The sequence below is a fragment of the Lachnellula hyalina genome (genome assembly GCF_007821495.1).
Source record: "Lachnellula hyalina strain CBS 185.66 chromosome Unknown contig00074, whole genome shotgun sequence".
Lineage (NCBI taxonomy): Eukaryota > Fungi > Ascomycota > Leotiomycetes > Helotiales > Lachnaceae > Lachnellula > Lachnellula hyalina.
This window is the reverse complement of record NW_022157188.1, coordinates 61938-83259: the sequence shown is the minus strand read 5'-3', so window position 1 is coordinate 83259 and position 21322 is coordinate 61938. Positions and strand designations below refer to the sequence as shown.

General features: G+C 46.5%; 7 protein-coding genes across 7 annotated transcripts; 4 read left to right on the top strand and 3 right to left on the bottom strand.

The window, feature by feature from the left end:
• Positions 1-1223: 1223 nt before the first annotated feature.
• lxr1_1 (NADP-dependent mannitol dehydrogenase) lies at positions 1224-2024 on the bottom strand (the record flags this gene model as incomplete). Its single annotated transcript, XM_031149891.1, has 1 exon — positions 1224-2024. The coding sequence occupies one exon, from the start codon at positions 2022-2024 to the stop codon at positions 1224-1226; it is 801 nt and encodes a 266-aa protein (XP_031005042.1).
• A 1037-nt stretch (positions 2025-3061) lies between these two features.
• TPO4_0 (Polyamine transporter) lies at positions 3062-4713 on the bottom strand (the record flags this gene model as incomplete). The annotated part of the gene is made up of 3 exons (XM_031149890.1): positions 3062-3965; positions 4021-4404; positions 4466-4713. The coding sequence occupies 3 exons, from the start codon at positions 4711-4713 to the stop codon at positions 3062-3064; spliced, it is 1536 nt and encodes a 511-aa protein (XP_031005041.1).
• A 629-nt stretch (positions 4714-5342) lies between these two features.
• Positions 5343-6509, bottom strand: TSR3 (Ribosome biogenesis protein; the record flags this gene model as incomplete). The annotated part of the gene is made up of 1 exon (XM_031149889.1): positions 5343-6509. The coding sequence occupies one exon, from the start codon at positions 6507-6509 to the stop codon at positions 5343-5345; it is 1167 nt and encodes a 388-aa protein (XP_031005036.1).
• A 286-nt stretch (positions 6510-6795) lies between these two features.
• Positions 6796-8936, top strand: LHYA1_G004936 (putative ADP-ribosylation factor-binding protein; the record flags this gene model as incomplete). The annotated part of the gene is made up of 4 exons (XM_031149888.1): positions 6796-7341; positions 7394-8072; positions 8121-8686; positions 8736-8936. The coding sequence occupies 4 exons, from the start codon at positions 6796-6798 to the stop codon at positions 8934-8936; spliced, it is 1992 nt and encodes a 663-aa protein (XP_031005035.1).
• Positions 8937-9930: 994 nt separating this feature from the next.
• LHYA1_G004935 (uncharacterized protein) lies at positions 9931-11861 on the top strand (the record flags this gene model as incomplete). The annotated part of the gene is made up of 5 exons (XM_031149887.1): positions 9931-10141; positions 10193-10797; positions 10850-11158; positions 11210-11419; positions 11463-11861. The coding sequence occupies 5 exons, from the start codon at positions 9931-9933 to the stop codon at positions 11859-11861; spliced, it is 1734 nt and encodes a 577-aa protein (XP_031005034.1).
• A 390-nt stretch (positions 11862-12251) lies between these two features.
• Positions 12252-13958, top strand: LHYA1_G004934 (Uncharacterized protein; the record flags this gene model as incomplete). The annotated part of the gene is made up of 4 exons (XM_031149886.1): positions 12252-12311; positions 12370-12942; positions 13004-13144; positions 13191-13958. 4 exons carry the CDS (start codon positions 12252-12254, stop codon positions 13956-13958), a joined length of 1542 nt encoding a protein of 513 aa, XP_031005033.1.
• Positions 13959-19762: 5804 nt separating this feature from the next.
• On the top strand, positions 19763-20829 carry LHYA1_G004933 (putative oxidoreductase; the record flags this gene model as incomplete). The annotated part of the gene is made up of 3 exons (XM_031149885.1): positions 19763-19850; positions 19907-20562; positions 20629-20829. 3 exons carry the CDS (start codon positions 19763-19765, stop codon positions 20827-20829), a joined length of 945 nt encoding a protein of 314 aa, XP_031005040.1.
• Positions 20830-21322: the final 493 nt, after the last annotated feature.

The following is a 21322-nucleotide window of genomic DNA, read 5'->3' as shown; positions in this document are numbered from 1 at the left end:
ATACAGAGTGCTGTTACTTGCTACTCTCTCTATCTAATGAACAAGCAACGGCCCATCAATCAACTATACATTATTCCTTCCGCCTGCAATACAAATAGACTGCGCTAGCTGTCTTTGCATAACGACGTCCTACTCGCTACCTGCATCCGCAATTAATAAATAGACGAGTGATCTATAAAAATATAGCCTTATTACAAGTTAGCAATATTATCATCATCAATAGTATAATTGCTTGCTCCCTCTCTATTTTCCATCCTCATCCTTGCCCCCCCTACCTAGACTTGGAGGTTGAAGAGGAAGAGATTACGGAACGCCTGGGTACAGGGAAGGGAGGGCATGGCGATACTAAGGTATATATATATATCTATTAAGCTCGAATTATATAAATGGATGCCGTACCTAGTTAGTATATGCAGAAAGGGAAAAGAACCATGGGCCTCCACGGCAGTGGCCCCCGGAGGGCCAGCGGAGCGTCAGTCAGGTACCCGATGCGATGCGATGGGGTGGGGTTGCAAGTGATACGAAGTGAAAATGAGGGTCTTGGAATCTTTCTTACCTTGGGGATACTAGGAGTAAATATAAAAAGAAAGAAAGAAAGAAAGGGAGAAGGAAAGAAGAGATATACGGAGTAAGTACTTAGTACTTGTAAGGTAGACGGGTGATGGTCGGCTCAGCGCTACTTGTACAGTACGCTTGGACTATAGTGGAGTGCAGTACAGTGGGTTGGAAGTGGAGTACGAGCGAGCGATAAGGTGAAGTGAGGGGAGGGGAGGGGTAGAGGTAGGTTCTATTCCTGTGCAAGGGGCTGAGTGTATAAGGTGAGGTGAGGTGAGGTGAGGTGAGGGGTAACGAATCAATGGGGTGGTCGGGTGTTTTTCGGTGTTACTATTTGCGTACGTGGGGGGAGGGGATTGATGGAAGTGAAGGTTTTGCGTGCATGAATGAATGAATGGATTAAAGTTGAGAGGTAAGGTAAGATGAGATGGGATGAGATAGGATTGGAAAGAAAGGAAGGAGGGTATTTATAGAGAGGTGATGTTACTAAAATCACTTAGACATGCATGTGGGGAAGAATTACTTTTTGATTTTACTTCACTCTTCATCTATCTTCTCTACAAGCAAGCAAGATAGAATCTTCGATCATGATGCACCCTTCCATTATTTCCTCGCAATAACTGATACTATGTGACATGAAGCGAAGTGGGGTGATGTGAAGTGATGATCTATCGGCAGACATATCCTCCATCAATGACAATATCAGCACCAGTCGTGTACGTACTCGCATCCGAGACCAAGTACACATATGCGCCCTTCAACTCCTTGGCATCCCCGTTCCGCCCCACGGGAATCATGCTCTTCCACAGATCCTGCGTCTTGACGTCGACGAAATCACTCAGCCCCGTATCAATGTAACCCGGCGAGATGGAGTTGACACGCGCAAAGTCACGCCACTCGTTGGCCAGCGAGCGCGCCATATGAATGCACCCGGCCTTTGCGACATTGTAGCTCGTCTGCTCCTGCGGGAAATTGGCAATGTGACCCGACATACTCGCCGTGATAACGAACGACCCCGTTCCGCGCTCCTTGAAATGTGCACCGACTGCCTTGGCGCAGTGGAAAGTTCCATTGAGATCCGTCTGGATGACCTCGTTCCAGGCCTCGACGCTGCCCTCTAAGATGCCGCTATCAGCCGTACGCCCGGCGTTCGCAATGAAGGCGTCGATCTGGCCGAACTCCTTGATGACCTCGGCGACAAAGCCCGAGACGGATTCCCAGTTCCCAACATCGCACTTGTAGGCCTTGACCTTGACGCCGTATGTCTCGGCCAGCTCCTTGGCGTTCTTCTCGCCGCCTTCAGGACGCGACGAGTAGGTGATTGCGAGGTTGGCGCCCATCTCGGCACAGCCGCGTGCTGCTTCAATGCCCATGCCGCGGGGGCCCGAGGCACCGGTTACGACGACGACTTTGCCTTTGAGGGAGAACAAGTCTTTGAGGGAGGAGGCTTTGGGGATTGCGATAGGCATGATGGCGGTTGAGGAGTGGTGTGTTGTAGTGTGGTGTGGTGATATTATGTTGCGTTGATTGAGGATGTTGAGGTTCAATTGAATTAATTGCCTGGAATGTGGAATTTGGATGAGAAGAAACAACGGTGGTGGTGGGGGGTGGTGACAGGTTTTTATGTAGGATAGAACCCCTCCTTTGTCTTTCTGGCTGGACCAACGCAGCGTCATCCCAACCCACCCTGCCATCCAGGCCACTCTACGTAGAAGAGAATCGTGGCGGGATGAGCTTGCGGTAGTTTAGAGCACATTGTGCGCAAAGTCAAGTGTATTTTTCAGTACGTTCGGTCTCCATCCCGCCACCTTTTTCTTCTCCGTGAGCTACTCGTAGGTGAGGGGCGAGGAGGGGCGAGGAGGGGCAAGGAGGGGCACCGCCAACAGCTAATGGCCGTCCAATCACGAGTCTCGATACTTGATCCCGGTGCTTACTCACAACATCGTTGGTCACTGTGTTGTGCTATCTCGGGCCATCTCCGTATCTAAAAGCATCTATTGATCGATTAGTCCACATGTTACCAAATGTATATGTAAGAGTAAGGTCAGTGCTGCACCGCACTGCACTGCACTGCACTTGTCAGAACGGAGCTCTCGGCTTGGGTTTTGTGATGTCACCCCCATCCGGCCCGGCTATTGACGGCCGTTGCCACATGCAGCTAGAGCTAGACGTAGTTGCTTGGGAAACAATATTGAACGGCTGCTAAGCTAGCTTCGTCTATCAGAGTACAGTACCAGGCCAGGTAGACTTCTAGGGCAGGGCTATCTTGCACTCACATTGATGGACGTTGAGGGAGTGCAAGGATTATCTTCACATGCACTGCACATGCGCTACCAAATGATCTGCACCAGCCAGCATGACAGTGCAGCACGTGATTGGTAATGCACGACATAACTACTTGTCCCTGTCCAGCCCAGCTTCCAGACTCATCCTTCCTGATAAGTATCAAAAAGCGAGTATTGTATGCAGTTGATTCAATTCTATACACCGCCTATGGAAAGAGTCTCTATCCCTTCCAAGTATCATATGCACTTCTCCGTCTAATCTTCTCCCCGAACAAAAACAACACCCACGGCACCGGCAGGAGAACAACAGTAACAAAGCCCAGCAAGCTACTCGCCCACCGGAACCCCATCCCATCATACATCTGCACCGTACACAGCGGGAACACAGCCCCAGCAACAAACCTCGCCAGCCCATTCGCCGCCATCGCACTCGCGCCATTGGCAGCCATATATGTATCGACCATGTACAGCACACAGCTTATAAACACGCTGATATTGCCCCATGCGAAAGGGATCAATCCAACGATCGGCACGAGCCAATGCACGCTCTCCTGCGCCGTCCACGCGAACCAGAACAAACCAACCGGGAGACTAATACTGCCCAGCATCGCGCCGTACAGGCGGTGTTCGGGCGCAACCGCACTGCCGTGTCCAGATGCTGTTGCTTTGAGCACTGCTTTGCGGTAAAAGGTCCTATCTAGCAGAAGCATGGTGGGGATCGAGAGGAGACAGCCTATGCCGATGGCTATAAATGGGAGGCCGCTCTGTGCGTGACTGAAGCCGTAGACGGCGGTGAAAACCAGGGGGATAGAAGCCATGAAGCCGAAAAGCACGGCGAAGTTGAAGGATACGTAGATGGCGAACGATGCGACGATAGATTCGGTGAACAGCATGTGAATGGGTCGGAACAGCACAACTGTCATTATGTGTTTGAAAAATGCTAGGCCGGTAGGAGCGGGTGGCAGAGGAGCGCCACGCGCTTTGGCTCTTTTGGTGAGGATTATCTTCTTGTATGTCTCCTGCGTAAACATGGAGAAGATTAACCCGAACACGCCGAAGAATATCGACGTCCATTCTACCCATCTCCAGCTCTTTCTGGAATCTACGTATGATCCAATGACCGGGCTGTTTAAACATCAGCTTCTAATAAACGCAGCCAAGTTAGGGGATAGGAACATACCCAACACCAGTAGCAAAAAACGGGCCCAGAGTGAAGAGACTAGTGGTGAAGACACGCTTGTCTGGTGGATATAAATCCGCATTTGTGCCCGCGCCTACAGCCAATGCAGGACCACCGAACAAGCCCGCGAAAAACCGACAGATGATCACGGTCTGCACATTCCGAGCAAACCCAACACCTAGGGTGAAGAGTCCGAAGAGGGGAATGGTAATCAGGTATACGGGTCGACGTCCAAGCGTTTCACTGGCTGGAGAGCCGAGTACAGGCCCGAAGCCCAGTCCGAGGACGAAGGTTGTGAAGCCAACGAGGCTGACTTCGTTGCTGGTGTGGAAGTGATAGGCGATGGACTTGACGGATTGCGGGTAGAGCGACGTTCCCAGTGAGCTGATAAAAAGTTGATAAGTACAGAGTTTCAGAAACAATGTCATATAATGTGATTGCCTACACAACAAATCCGAGTATTGCCGGCACCAAGACGTGATACATCTTCTTGGACGGAGACCATGTGTGCGGATTATCAACATCATCTGGACCATTCCAATCCATCACGACCTGTCCTTGAACGCCATTTCTGGGACAAGGAACAGACTTCCCTGGATCTTTGCTAGCCTCTTTCTCCTCGTCAACCTTAGCGGGGGACAGCGACTTCGACGTACCGAGTGTCCCACCGCCATCTCTGTGGCCAACAGTCATTCTCCCGGGGACAGCTACTCAATTACAACCCAAGTCTATTAACAAGCAGAAAAACATACATGGACTGTTGAAACGAAATTTAGGACTATACTGGAATCCCAAACTTAGCGGCGGAAAGCGGACAAATGGTCCAGGATCACAAAACTGCGGGGACTGACTAGCTCTCCCAAATACTTAAACTGGATACCTAGCAACATGTTGGAGATCGCGATGTGGAGTTGGAACTTGGAGGTGTGGCTGCATGGTAGTAGTGGGTGCCTAAGGCGTCTACACACCAAGCTTATTCCCGAGGAGGATCGACATGTTTACATATGAATGATGAGGCTCAGTGCTAACGAGGCTCCGTTGCCTTGAAAGATAGGAAGGAATGTGGGTATAACCATGATTGGCGCGAAGAAAGAAGACGGAAAAAGTCCGTTTTAACCTATGAGAGACACCCCTGGTTGTAGATGCAAAACTTTGCAGCAATTGAAGGGATAGACTACGTTGAAATAGGACTTCTCTGTATCAGTGGCCTCTGACAATAAACTACAAGATTAGTACCACATTTCCACGATCATATGTCTCTCATTTCACCTCATAGATGTTTGCCATCTTAAGACGGGGATGCGATTGATGTCTTGATTTCACTACCACTTCTTTGGGGCACCCACGACTGTCCTCGAGAAGACTGCACTAGCAAGAGGTTCCGATGTCTTCGCTTTCTGCTTGGCTTGGATCCCAATTCTGTCTGTGACGGGAGTGGCATCGATAATGTTGTCAAACTCGTCATCGTCGCCATTGTCCGAGTCGGCTTCCACATCCGAGTCTTCCTTCAATGGCACCGGGCGAGATATCTTTTCCGGTGCTGACTTTTGCCCAGTGTCTGTTGGATTTGAAAACGGTTTCGATGCCAGCACTCTTCGTCTAAGCTCTGCCATCTCTTCTTCGTCGTCATCCTCCGATATCTCAAAAGGGTCTTTGTCTTCCTCTGCTGCTTCTTCCAGATTCTTTGGTGGCCTCTTGCCCAAATATATGCCATCAATCTCTTCGTCACTTTCTCCGTCTCCGTCTTCATCCTCATCTTCTTCATCGGAACTGACTGGCGCTCGATGATTCGTGTTTCCTCCTTTCCATATATCTGTCTCCGGCCCATCTTCTCCGTCTGCCCTACTATCCGCATATTCCTTCTCCAACCTAGCCATCCACGCCTCCTCTGTCTTCTTGATTTCTGCTTCATCCTTACAAGCCGCGTACCGCTTCAATATTGACGAGTTGATGTCTAGAAATGACTGCCCGTATGAGAAATGTGACAGAACCTCCTCAGCCCACTCGGGATGTCCACATATGTAGAATGCCGCACCCAGCGCCTCCACGCAGTTCAACCTCCAAGGTTTTCCATAATTTACACTATTCGCAGCTACCAGGTACGGGAGCAGTCGCTCGCATTTCCCTCCGATCTTTGGCCATGGCACCTCCTTCACTCTAGCCCATGAGCATTCCACCACTGCTGCGCCGTACTGCTCGAAAATCTCTCGGTCGGCGGGCGAGATGGTTTGTTTCGCATTCGGGCTAATGATGACTCCAGAGTGTTTTTGGCCTATATGAAGCTCGCGCATGAGACCAATCTTCATGAGTTTCTTCCCCGAACATCTCTTGGGGTCGCAGTGTCCCAAATCCCAGCATGCGGCTTTGAAGGCGGGGCGCGATGCGGGGTGTTCGCCGTCTTCACCATCGTTTCGAGGGCCTCTTGCTCTTGGGGCATTGCTGTATTTCTTGCCTCTGGATGAGAATCCATCTTTCTTGTGTCGGACCATTTTGAGGGAATTTTGTTTTGTGTGGTGTGGAGAGGAGAGGAGGTTGTGTTGTGTTAAAAAGTTGTAAATTATTTGGACGGATGCCACGCCACCAAGGCTTTGGCATCAGCTTCGGCTTCGCTTGGCACTGCACCTCATGATTCTGTCAGAAACAGTTGTTTCCCCCCACCACTCTGCGCCGCACACTCTCGCCAGCTTGCTCTACACCCAGGCAACCCCTCGAATTCTCCATCTCTCCCTCTACAACTACCAGTGCCAGTGCTGATATCCCCTCAAATCCCTCCAGATGGAGGCAGCGTCTGCGCGGATGGCGGCCAGAGACCGCTTTGGTACCATGGGAGATGCAGGCCCCTCACAACTCCAAAGATACGTCCAACAAGCATGCAGTCCCGAGAACTTCGAGCCCAACCTGGCGCTCAATCTTGAGATCTCCGACCTCATCAATTCGAAAAAGGGCAATGCGCCCAGGGAGGGGGCTGTCGCGATTGTCAATTACATCAATCATCGCAACCCCAACGTCTCCTTACTAGCTCTCAGTCTCCTCGATATTTGCGTCAAGAATTGCGGATACCCATTTCATCTTCAGATCAGTACCAAAGAATTCCTCAATGAACTCGTACGGAGGTTTCCTGAGCGCCCCCCGATAAGGCCCACTAGAGTACAGCAGAGGATTCTGGAGGCTATTGAGGAATGGCGGGGCACAATATGTCAGACTTCGCGGTACAAGGAGGATTTGGGTTTTATCCGGGATATGCATCGGCTTCTGAGTTACAAAGGATATATATTCCCCGAGGTCAGGAGAGAAGATGCAGCTGTTTTGAATCCTAGTGACGTATGTTTGTCTCCTCCCTAAGCCAATGATATATATTCTGACATTCTACTAGAATCTGAAATCTGCGGAAGAGATGGAGGAAGAAGAAAAGGCCGCCCAATCTGCCAAGTTGCAAGAGCTGATCCGACGTGGTGGACCCGAAGACCTCCAAGAAGCGAATCGATTGATGAAGATAATGGCAGGATATGATACCCGAACAAAAACCGATTACAGGGCAAAAGCCGCCGAGGAGGTTGGAAAAGTACAGCAAAAGGCAAGATTACTGGAAGAGAGGCTGGAGGAGTTCAGGCCCGGTGATAAGATGACCGAGGGCGATGTATACGAAGAGCTGGCCTCGGCACTCCAAAGCGCCCACCCAAAGATTCAAAAGATGTGCGAGGAGGAATCCGATGATCATGAAGCGGTTGCAAAACTTTTGGAAATCAATGATAGCATACACCGGACAGTGGAACGATATAAGTTGATGAAAAAAGGAGATGTTGAGTCTGCTGCTAAGATTGCTAAAGGAACGCTTGGGACGAGCACGGGTGTGGGAAAGAATTCTGATAACGAGTTGTCCCTGATCGATTTCGGTGGGGATTCAGAGCCAAATGGAAGTGCTTCAACAGAACCGTCACCTCCGGCGCAACAACGCCAACCTGGAGGTTTAGAAGATGATTTGCTTGGTCTTTCAATGGGTGAAAGTTATGGACAGGGTGGTGGAATTTCTCTTGGATTTGGGAGCAATGGTAGTAAGTGTAATGTGTTTCTCGCTTTCTTACTATTACTTATGACTATAGATATTCCCGGTCCTGCTTTGATATCCTCAACATCGGACTACAGTACAGCAAGAGGGCCAACACCTACCACCTCGCCAAACCCATCACATCCACAACCGGTCAAACCAGACTATTCAGCATTCTCAACTTTTGGATCCGCAGCACCAACTCCCAAAGCCGCCACCCCACAGCCATCCTTATTCCAGCAGCAACAAGCAGGTATAACAGCTAAGGCTCAACCTCCTGCCCCGTCAATCGACCCGTTCGCTGCTTTAGCCTCTCCTGTTCGATATTCAACACCCCAGCAAGCCCAGCCATCCATGTTTGATTTTGGAAACCACCAAGCACCAGCTGTGGCACCGACAGCTGCTCCTGTAGCTGATGACGACGAGTGGGCGTTTTCATCTGCATTGCCTGAAGCGCTTCCGCCCTCGAATACTATCGCTGTTAGTAATACCAACATTGGCATTTCGCTACATGCGACTCGAGAGGCACAAACGCCAGCGATTATTACATTGTCCTTGACATTTTCAAACGCAACACCCCAGCCCATATCCGAACTGACTTTTATGGCCGCAGTCACAAAGGTGAGTACTTTGGAATGGAAATCCAGCGTGTCCTTGCTAACGGCCTCAGGGATACTCGCTCAAGCTCCAGCCACAAACTGGACGACGGCTTCAGCCACACGAACAAGCAGGTGTCAGACAGGTTATCTACTTGAATGGAGTAGAACAAGGAAAAGGAGACTCGGTAAAGTTACGTTGGAAAGCAGAGTACAAGGTCGGTGAGCAGCCTATAAAAGAACAAGGCGAGATCACATCGTTAGGTGTGGCATGATAGGGATATAAGGGCGTAGAGAGAATGTTACACGTTGATAATCCAACTGATTAATTACTTGCCACGGATTACAAAACCCTCTAGACCCGTGGGCAGGAATGCCGTATGAGGGATGTTTTCGCAATTGATTTGTTATATCTGAACCCTAACGCGCAGTGGGGCTTGTGGGGTTCATCAGCAAGCAAGTGCTTGGGGATGGATGTGATTAGTCACATGGCCCACCCTATGCGGCTGGTACGTCCCCCTGAGATGAGGTTTACGGCCATATAATGGTCTGTCCGCCTTATGATAAATAACTATCATAGTTTATACTCATTGCATCTAATCTCACTCTTCGTTCTTGCGTAAATGGAATGAAGATGCTTAACAGAATAGACGAAACGTATTCCGTTCATGTTCTTCCCACTAGCGGTTTATTATTGCGTGCGGCTGAAACCGGCGCTAGAGAGCATTCAGCTGTGTATATGCAAGTTCACTCCATTATTCTTCACTTGATCTTACAATTTCTAATTTTCGCTCCTGACAAGACTCTCAATTTTGCCACAGGGATTACTACATTAATAATAATATTGCCATACCTATCCACTTCTATTTGTCTCGCAACATGTCGCCCATCCTGGCTTAGCGCTCATTATTTAGGGGGTATGAAGCTAGCCTCACTCGCGGCCTTGTAAGACTTTCCATGTACCCGATATCAGGTCGTATTACAAGCATACTTCTTGGGGTTGCAAGATGCGATAAATTATGGAAGCAGCTTGTATAAAGACGTAAGAAGGTTTCGACGCCGGCTTCCGAGGAATTTCTAGTTCTTGGCGGTGACGAGAATCCGAGATGACCGCAGCTATGGGAAGGACTATGCGTATATAAAGTACTTCTCTCTATCCTTTATCAAGTCACTCTCATAAATCATTTCACATATCTTCGTACGTCTAGCCCTTTGCTACTTCTTATACGAAGCTACCAATCAAATTGGAAAAACTTCATTGTCAGCACGATGTGGCAGCCTCATTTTCATGTCTACGTCGCAGTGGCGATGATATTTCAAGCAATTCCTCTGACAGCCATACCGATGAACGCAAGCAGTGAAGATGTATCATCATCGTCAATTCCAGCAGAAAGCTATTTCAGAGACCACACTTCATCAAATCTACTTTATGCCCACATTATATTTATGTTTCTTGGTTGGATCGTCGCTTTACCCATCTGTGTGTTTCCCTCCGAAGTCAAATGCAGCCCAGAGAATTGATATAAGCTAGCCATAATGCTCAATATCGCAAAGTCAAATCTTCGATATCCGTCTCACATCGCATTCCTCGGTCTTCACGGCATCGGCACGGTTTTTGGCTGGGCATATAACTCCAGAACTCTGGATCTATACCCAAAAGCCTCGCACAATAATCTTGGGTGGGCCTTATCTGCTCTTATATTTTCACATTTCATTATCGGAATTGTCAAAGATTCCATTGGGAGGACATCGGATTCCGAGACCAAAGATGAACGCGCACCGTTGAACGCAGAAGCAACTGGCAGGATGACCAGGGAAGAAGAGCGCAATATGGAAGCTTCGAATCAGCTAAGCAGAAGTTCGTCATCCAGAGCCGCCTCTCCTTACCCCGAGCTATCGGAACATTATATTGATACTGACTCCGAGACGCTATTTGATGTGCACTTACATTACAATTCAAGGCTCGAGAACAGATACAGAGAACCTATGACATGGAGTCGGCGGTGGGCCAACGTTTCCGGATCGAATCTACTTGTACGGATCCTAGACTTGTGGTACGGTATTGTTGATCGAGGACTGCCCATCCTCGGCTTTGTCGCCATTTGTACCGGAATGGTCACAATGGCTGGGATATTCGTGCGTATGTTGATCGAGATACTTGGACAACTTACTAATATCCACAAAACAGCATGAGAAACATATCTTCAATGGATTAGCACATTTCATCAAAGGGGGAGTTTTCGTTGGGATTGGAATTATTACGCTCGGTCGTTGGATAGGCTGTTTTGCTGAATTCGGATGGGCCTGGAATCTAAAACCTTCCAATCTGACAAAGCGGACTGCCTCGATATCAATGGAGACGGTTGAATGCTTTGTCATATTCCTCTATGGTATTACGAACGTATTTCTGGAGCATCTTTCCGCATGGGGTGAAGCGTGGGTTCCCCAAGACTTTGAACATGTTGCTATCTCTCTTTTGTTCATTGGTGGTGGGTTAGTAGGTGACCCTAGCGAGCTAACAATGGGACAAATTCTAACCTATTTCCAGTGCGGGTTAATGGTTGAGTCAAAAGCCTTTCGTCGTTTGGTCAAGGCATATCCTAAAGCTCCACCCCCCAATGGCGAATTTTCTAAACATCTGCAACCGCAACTAGGGATCTCGGTAAACCCGATTCCAGCGATGATTATCTTCCTCCTAGGAATGATTCTTGGCGGACATCACCAGATGAGCACGGAATCAACTATGATGCACAAACAAGTAACTTCCCCACTATCTTTAGGATCCTTGCTGATGTACTTAGTTTGGAAACCTTCTCATTGCGGCATCAGCAGCACGATGTTGCACTTATCTACTCCTTCAAATATCACCACCAACCTCAATATACCCATCATGTCCACCGTCGGAGCTCGTCTGCTCGTTTTGCTTCATCTGTGGAGGATTCATGCTTATGGCGAGTGTAAGATTATCCACCCCTCTTGCAATCTCCCGAGTCAAGAACCAATCTGACATGGAGATGTCACAGAACCGAGACACTGTGCAATCTATGATTGACAGCGGTGTCAATGGAATGGTCGTTGCAACTGTTACTATGGGTATCACGGCGACGTTAATGGCGTGGGTCATTTTCCTTCTTGTGGTGAAGGGTTGGGCGGAGAAGAGGGAGGAGACGTGGCGGGACAGTGTCGTTTTGGTTCAATGAGTGCCTGCAGTTTATCTTGACTGTGTTCTCGTTGTCCACATAGCCAGAGAAATGCTCAAACGCGTCTGTATTTCACATTCGGACTTTTAAAGTGATATCGGATCTGGATTGACCAAAGCAACCAAGTGACCAGTACAATGCCGCGTGGTGACAATGTCTTGGCGTCCGTTTAATTAGTGTTACGCTAAAAGGTGTGGGGACGATCAACGCGTACATAAGCAGAAATTCGCAAGATGTCTCCTAACTGAGACTAGTTTGTACGCAAGGCTAACGGTGTATATATCTACTTCGATCTCAACATCTTCCTCCTGTCATCACTCAGAAAGGCAATATCTTTCGACAGCTGCCATATTCTCTCACAATTATCACGAGACTCGTAGCAATGAAAACATGGTAGGCGTAGCTGGGAAATCACAAGGATGCAACACTTGTCGAAAACGGAGAGTCAAGGTATGTAGACACCACTAATGCTTCGCCGGGAAGTTATTAAATGGGAACCCGGATGTAGTGTGATCAAGTAAGGCCCTCTTGTGGCCAGTGTACGAAATCTAAACGACAATGTACTGGATATCAACGAAACAGGCACTTCAAAAACTTAAGTGCATTGGATAGCGGTACCTTAATTGCGAGGAAGCAACCATTGAATCCTATCACGGAACCGTCTTTCATCGAATATGACCATAGCGAGCTCCATTTAAAGCAATGGGTGAGAAACGTGAAAACCAAATCGTTAATCCTAGAGCAGTCTGAAAGAGTATCAACCTCTTTATCTCAGCTCTTCGATCACTTCTTATCTGACTACATCCCCCAAGGCGGAAAGGCTAAGCAGGAACCCCCAGTATCTTGGCTCCAAACTGTTCATAATACTGGTAATGTCGGAAACAATACCTCCCTACCCCTCGCAATAACAGCCTTGAGCCTAGTCCGACTAGGAAGGAAGCATCAGAACATGGAGCTGCAAAATGAGGGTATGGCTGTCTATGGACAAGCGCTAGAAGGGATCCAAGCGATACTGTCGAGCGATGATCTTATTTTTGAAGAGCAAACACTCGCGAGTTGCATGACACTATTGGTCTTTGAGGTTAGTCAAATCTTTCATCCATCTCACTTCCTTGAGCTGTCCATTCTGATATGCAGACTAGGTACTCGAAACATCCGGCTCGAATGTGCGGGGATGGATAAGTCATGTCAACGGAATCTCGAAACTTTTTCAACTGCGTGGTCCTGAACTGCATGTCTCTGAATCGAGCCATCGACTTTTCCTCGGTTTCAGGCCCACAGGAGTATATTTCCCTTGGTCTTTCTCTTAACTTGTCTGATTGATTGTAGATTATTTATGCTTTGGCAACACGAAAATCAAGCTACCTTGGAGATGAGGAATGGCTGACTATCCCATGGCAAAGGTTTCCAAAATCTGACTTCCACCATCTTCTCGATATTATGGCTCGAATGCCTAGTCTTATTGAACGAACAGAACTTGCTATCTCAATGGATGCGATACTATCCTCGCTGACGGAGATGGAATCTCTACGTGAGAGATGTTGGGCTATCGAACGTCAGCTTCGTACTTGGTATATTAACCTTGTGGACTCATCAACCACGCCACTACATTCCGAGACATCACCGAAGACAATCGCCTCCGCAACGCTATCCGACTTGCGGCCATTGACCGACTCATCCCTTAACTTTCCAACCTTCGAAACCGCACGTATGCATCTCTTCTACTGGGCAGCTCTTCTTTTAATCTACAACACCCTTACTTCTATACCATATCCTTCAACTTCTTTACATCAATGTCCCCAAGTCCACCTTCAGTCGGAAATACACACAACAGCGATGCTCATTGCACGATCCATCCCCTACCTTCTATCTCCAGAAACCCAAACCATAGGTCCTCAAAATGCATTCTTCTCTTTACGAATTGCTATGCATGCCTTTTCGGAGCTCGGAGAAGATAGAGAGGAGAGATGGTGTAGAGATGTGTTTAAGGAACTAGATAAGAGAGGATTCCCGTTCGGAAAGATCTTACCAAATGTAAAATGGGAAGATATTCCTCAATTTTTATATAAAATAAGGGATGAAGCAAATAATAAATAAAAGTTATTGTTATATTCCTTAATGAAACTTCTTGCTTTTCCACCTTTATCATATTTTAATTTAAGAGAATAACAAGAGCAAAATGGAACTAAACTGAAACAATCTTAGCCTTTAGTGCCGCTAGCTTGGCTTTCCTCTTAAACTGCCCCGCCGCTTACAACTTTCCGTATAACTTTTGCTCGCGGCTTCTTATACTATGACTAGATACTTCAGCTCATGTCCTTTATCTATACAATTTGGCAGGCATTCAATAAAGTAATCCGGATTACCGCTGAAAAGTATACAAATAATATCGTTTTTTACCGGACTTATTGATAACAGGATGCAAGTTTAAGATAAAATCTTACGTTAGGTATTCTAAGTCCGAAAGGGAGGTAGCCCGAGCCAGAAAGGAGGATAACCGATATAAAATTGCCATATCTATGGATGAAAGCTTTCGTGATTCTCGACTACTAAAGAAATTAAGACTTCCAAATCAAGGCAACCTAAGCATACCAGATATGAACTTTAATAACCCGGCCTAAGGCCCTAGTCAAGAATGAAGAAAACGTGAACCAAAAAGCCATGTATTAGGGTAGTTGGTATGGCCGTCTTCAAAGGATAGTACCCGACGCTAGTGCTTGCTCGACCATAACGCTGTGTAAAATACCATAACATGTCCCGGAGCCAGTCACGGTTCTCCTTGATGTCTTCCAAACTCGTATTGCTAGGGCTTGCATCTACTATAGTAAGATCAGGCATTGTTTAAGAGAGTCGCAACGTTGAACGTACCTGATGTTATTAAATTTATCAAACCCCACTCGCGAGCTGGCATTGGGTTTCGCTTACCCGTTGCTGCTGAGTTGGAGGAACTAATGTCCAAGGAGATGCTAGGATCATATTTATTTCGTATTTTGATACGAAGACCGGCACTACCAAATTATCAGAAAAAGGATAGAAACAAGATACAGGTAAGGATACTTCGCCCTAAACGAGATAAATCCCGTTGATCTAAGATCCCATAACTGACGATCATCAGACTTGTTAATATCATCGAGATAAACACCCCCAGTTGTCTCATTAAGGGCCAGGGAAACGGAATCCCCGTTGGTAATCGAAAAGAAGTTGCTTCTCCTGCTCCCCTAAGGAACCATCTCCAGCTTCCAGACGCTCGAGTCGGGTGTGTTCAGATGAGCTAGAAGGTCTGGAATGTCATCTGCCGTGGAGATGGTGGCTATAGAATTGGCTGGCTCGAGTAATTGGGTGACACCAAGGTCTGCCGCGATGAAGTATAATCCATTTTCAATTCTGGACATAGTAATCTGCTCGTGAGGTTGCTGCACGCAAGAAGTAGGTTATATTAATTTTAAATCGCAAGATCTCCTCTGCACAAACATAAGTGAGTAAGAGAGAAGTAGGGTGATTCACTGCCGAGAGATTTTTTAATCTGCGTAGAGGGCTGCTTTTTTGAATATAATTGATTTCGAACCTGCCTAAAACACGCACCGGAAGGCTAGGGGGAAACAGTTACATCTGCTATACTTTCTAGGTTGAGGATAGCTATCAGGCAGCCACTTTAATATGGCGAGGCTCGCATCTACTCCTTTGCAGCCTTCGAGACGACATTAGGATGACCGATTTGTCAAGACCCAGCTATATGCAAGACTCAGCTAGCTGCAAGTCTTAGCGATCTGTAATCAGGGTCACATTGCTTTCGTGTCATTGCGCCGATCTTTACGAATCTGGCTACCGACTGTTTGTCGAACCATTCTTTCAAATTGCATAGTCAGTCCTGAATAGTAAGTAATACGAAGATGATTGGTCATACAAAGTAGATATTCTGCGATAAATCACGAAGTAACTACGTGTAGGTGCATATTGCAAACTTATCATCTCCTCCTATTTGACGACGGCAGCATAGTCTTACAAATCGATACATCAGATTGCAACATTGCGTTAGGAAGGAAGTACACCAAATATTCGTCACCTTCTATCATTGAAAGAAGTGAGGTACGGGTAGCATCCTTTCACTGTTAAAAACGAGAAGTTTCCACTATCGCGTCGATCGCCACGGTAACTTCAGTGACTCAAACGCAACGGATACTACAAGATGGATATTCAAGATGGTTATTACTTCATGTTCAGCGGCTCGACCAGTGGTTATGTATCTTTGATCTGTGATACAACTAGTGGAAGAGCTACGGTACAGAAATCCGCCAACCGTGTCACATTCCTTGGAACCTCGAGCAATATGGTCTTCCGTGTGGAATCTGTCGGCAACAACGCTCATCTGATTTATAATGAGAAGTTTCAAATTGCTCTTGCACTTCAAGCCTCCGGGGGACTTACGATTACTCTGCGGCCACTCAGCCGGGACGACCAAAAACAGTGGTGGATATTGAAAAAGGACATAGCCTGGTGAGCATGTTATCCTCCTGGTGAAACGCGGTATCTTGGATCTGACTTACTTCATTTCATTTTCTAGGGTTTTGACCACATATATCCAGAGCGGATCACCAATTGCTCTTCAAAGCACAGGCAGTACTGGCAGCATTGCCGATGGTGGTTATTATAGTCTTGGGTCAGCTCAACAGCAATGGGACTTCAGGTTCATCAGCGGTAAATGAGCTTCTCCAGTACTGTGGATCTCCTCAGCTAAGACTATGGTTTCTAGGTGTTCCAGATTCGAGCTCCAAGGAGGAAGATGATGTTAAAGAGAATAGAGCATGGCTCAGGGAGATGCTGAAATATTATACCTCGAATATCTCTCAGGCATACCATGCAGTAGGCACTTATCCATTTGAGCGCAGTCACATAACCAATCCGAATGCCGACCTCCGGAAAGCAATCGTGTGGCAGAATAGTGGTCGCTCTAGTTGATATGAAAAGGATGTTTGACTCCTTGAAGACTCGACTTCTATATTGTATTGTGTGGAGTACTATAAATCTGCTTTTGGTTGGTGATTTGAAGATGTGGGACAAGAAATTGCATGTAGATGCTCTATATGTCATAGTCTTATTGATATCATGAGTCGGACTTTTTGTTGGATTCGAATTTCATGAATATAAAGCTTCATTTGGCCCGACTTCATCCGGTACATTTTGTTTATTAATTCTCGATATATCCATATATCGTACCTGCCCTGAATCAACATATACTATAGTATATAGCACCTTTAATTTAGCAACCGATATAAACTGCCTATGCTACGTTGTTATTGACAAGTACTCTGTATTAAATTATATGTCGGGTTAGCTCCTCGGCATCACCTTGGCTTATTTATTAACGATGTATGTTCGACAAGCATCTCCACCGAGAAAACTGTGATCATTTCCTCCCTGCAATCTCATCAGACCGCTCACGTACAGAGTGTTAGGCCCCGACCTGTGACAACTATAGCCGCATGCATATAGTTCATCAACATCCTACTACCGTGTTCCGTTGTATCAACGTGGTTCACTGTGATCCAGTGCCGCTGCTGATTTCCAGTATTACCTTCGCCGTCTATTGCATGAAGCATAATGCAGTCACCAGACAATAATTCGAAATGCTACTGTGATATCCTCTACGTAAAAGCCGACTTTCCGGAGATGGTTTCCGGCGATTACTCAGTAGTAATAACCCGAACCCCCTGTTTTCCTCTGCAGTTTTAATGTTGCAGAGAACGAATAGTTTAATGCGTTCTGCTGTGATACATACTTTCCCTTCTATTGATACGAATCGCCAACTTATAGGATCTTCGGCCCAGGGTATAAGGTATCAGCCTCAGCCAGCCTGCAACCACGTCAGGCAGAGCTACCCCACCTTTCGTCTGCACTACAACATTGTTCAGCTGGAATTATACTCTGCAACCCTCCCCATATAGACACAATATCCAAGGTATGAGATCTTTCAAGCAACTTGCAGGCAAGTCCTGTACGTATCATGAGAAATGCCGGTATTATGATTACGAAGTTTAGAAAGTAGAGCGTGGAAAACCAATATTGATCCACAAATCAGCTTTATCCTTTGAGGTAACAATAAAGTGCCAGCATTCTAGAACCGATATTGAGTAAGTCTGTTTTGACCACAGAGAGTTGTGATCTACTCTCGCTCGAGCATATCTAAGGGCAACTCTCCTTGCAATACGGTATCTCGTCGCAACTCACCTGAATATAACTTATAAAGTGACTTGTCCTTGAGAACAACCATATCTAGCGGCCAATCTTGTCTTTCCGACGCCCCCTTTTACACGTTCTCAAAGCCTAATTCATCATGGACGCCGCCAACTACCACACCTTCAACATCCAAGTCCCCGTGGGCCTCCACATCATCACGCCCATGTCCACGTCCAGCAGCCTCCTGGACAAATTCTCGCTGCTCCTTGCCACTGGCCTAGGAACTCTCCAACAATCCGCTCAACGACAGGAAATCGAACGCGCTCTATCAGTAAAGCCTCTGTCCGAGGTGCAGCCTTACGAACTCAATCTGGTACTGCGTGAGATGGCATTCGAAACGGCGCAGCAGATAACGAAAGATTTTGTGGTGCAGCTTACGAAAAAGTTGAAGCCGGAGCTCCCTACTCCTCGCTCCCCTCCCGCTGAACAAGAAACCCCGCCAGTGACTCGAGGGGATCCAGATGAGGAAGCAGCACCGCCTGTTCCGGTCGAAGAACCAGTCGCTCAAGTTGTTGAACCAGAGCCAGAACCCACACCGGAGCCGCCCGACCCAAAGACTCAACCCCCATCATCTTACATAGTTGGGCAGCAGGTGGAGAATGATATTTTGGCTAATGTTGTTGCAAGTGTTGGACATTGCAAGAACGGGTTCGAATTTGCTAAAGTGGAGGGCGGATACAGGTGCAACAATGGCAAAGGTAGTCACTTTGCTTCGGATGAGAAAGTAATGCAGGAGTACAAAGCACGTGGTAATGCATGGTAAAGATAAGTAGTATGGAGGAGCGAGCTAGAGCTGAAGGCTGAAATACAAAGGAGGTATTGAGGAGAAAGATACTTAACAATTAATTAGTGAAACTCGTCCTTGAGATCATATATTGTTTATCAAAATAGATGAAATTTATAGTTGAGCGTTGATTGTGTGCTAGAACAAGGTGCCCTAGAAACTTTGAAACATGCAAAGACTACATTATATGTGTTCCGATTCATTCGTATAAGCGATTCATGAATCTCCTAGTTATTCATGAATCTTAGTATAGATTCACGTATACCCTAGTCCACTCGTGAATATTAATATTAGTTTTAAATAAACTAGTCTACTTATAAATCCAGTTTACTTATAAATATGACTAAAGTAAGCGAGAGTTCACTTTGCAGGTAAACTAAAGGGAGAGCTAGAGCTAATACTGCTGGCAAGAATATAGAGTATATCCTTATTTTAAATGATTTATGATTTGTAAATAAACTAGTTTATATATGAATATTAGTTGGATTCACATATAAACTAATTTATTCATAAATCTTAGTTATATTTACAAGTGACCTAGTTTATTTATGAATCTCAGCGCATTCACGCATAAACCGACCAGATTTATGAACAAATTAGTTTATACGTGAATCTGAACCTTAGCGTGGATTCACGAATAAACTAGCTAGATTTATAAATAAACTAGGATATTGTCAGATTCACGAATGAACCGAAACATATGAGACAGGGGGTCGAAACGTTATCAACGTGCGGGGAAACACACCATATTAATATATCGGCTGATGGAAATCAGGTCATCTGGACAGTAGAAAGCTCAGCATTAATAAACACAGGAAGTGCCTTCAATTTAGAATGCTATTGGAAAATAAACCCCCGATTTACCACGCAAAGACAAATTGAGATGCAATTTTTAGGATTTGTTAATAATGGGTTCCGGCCTGAGAACGATATCCCTGATCTCTCGGGTAAAGTCATTTTGGTTACTGGAGGTAAAATTAAAAAAATCTCATCTAAAAAACTATTGCTGATAAGAAACTAAAAATAGGAAATTCGGGTCTTGGAAAAGAGTCAGTGCTTCAGCTGGCGAAGCACAACCCAAGTCAGATATTCCTTGCGGCAAGGTCCGCAGAGACGGGCCAAACAGCAGTCGAAGAAGTAAAGGCTATTGTACCTGGAGTAAAGATTGTTTTCTTGCAACTAGATCTGTCATCTTACGCATCAATCAGCAAGGCTGCAAAGCTTGTCAATGCTAGTGTTGACCGTCTCGATATCCTCATGAATAACGCGGGCATTATGATGACCCCGCCCAATACCACGATGGATGGTTTTGAGATCCAATTCGGCACAAACCACATCGGCCATGCTCTTCTCACCAAACTTCTGCTTCCAAAGCTACAAGCCACGGCCAAGGAGCACCCGGGAGCCGATGTGCGTATCATCACGCTCAGTTCCTCTGCTCACAAGTGGGCTCCCGAAGGAGGTTTGGACCTAGGAAATGTGCACTCTGAACAAAGGAATCTGTCAACACGGGAACTGTACGGCCAGTCAAAACTCGCGAATATCTTGTATTCAAATGAGCTTGCTCGTCGGTACCCTGACATACGTTGTATTTCCCTCCATCCGGGTAGTGTGAACACTGGCCTAAGTCGAGGGCTGAACGCTTCTTACCCACTTGTTGCTCCGATTGTCACTTTTGTAAAGGTCGGTGATGTCCAAATGCACCGATTTCTTTTAGAACATATATATGCTGACGCACTATGACAACAGTGGACGAAGATTATTACGCTTGACGTTCATGAGGGAACCCTCAATCAGCTTTGGGCTGCTACAGCGGAGGAAGCAGAATCTGGGAAATATTATAATCCAGTTGGGCAAGAAGTTACTGGATCAAAATATGCTCACGATTTGGAGCTGGCAAAGGAACTCTGGGATTTTACTGAGGCTGAATTTAAAAAGCTCTCTTTGTAGAGTATGTTTTTATTGACCGAGGCATTCCCGAATAGGGGGGCAGGGACTACCCGAGGGGCAATGTTGACATTTAGCAACGAGTGAAATTGAATAACTGTGTGTGAGAGAGAGAGAGTGAGAGAGATGAAGTGAAAAAAGATACTTTACCCTCTTTGGACAAGTAATGATCTCCACTGGTGACTCATGTTTGTTGTCGTCTCCTCAGCCAACCGGTTGACTTTTCTGTCGAGGATTGGTGACCACGGCCCCTGGATGGACCAGGTCGCCGTAGAAGTCGCGTAACCGCGTTGGGAAGTAAGTAAACAACGTGAACCCCTGTTTACTTTAATCTGAGCATTGAACCTGTTTTTAATTCCTCATCTCGCGTCCTGGCTTTTTATTTGATCTTCAATCGAAAACTCTTTCTGCAATTTGCAACTCTCTTCTGAAATTGTACGAGTGTGAGTGGAAAAATACGTCTATTACTGCATTGCCGCCGCAATCCCCCGCCATA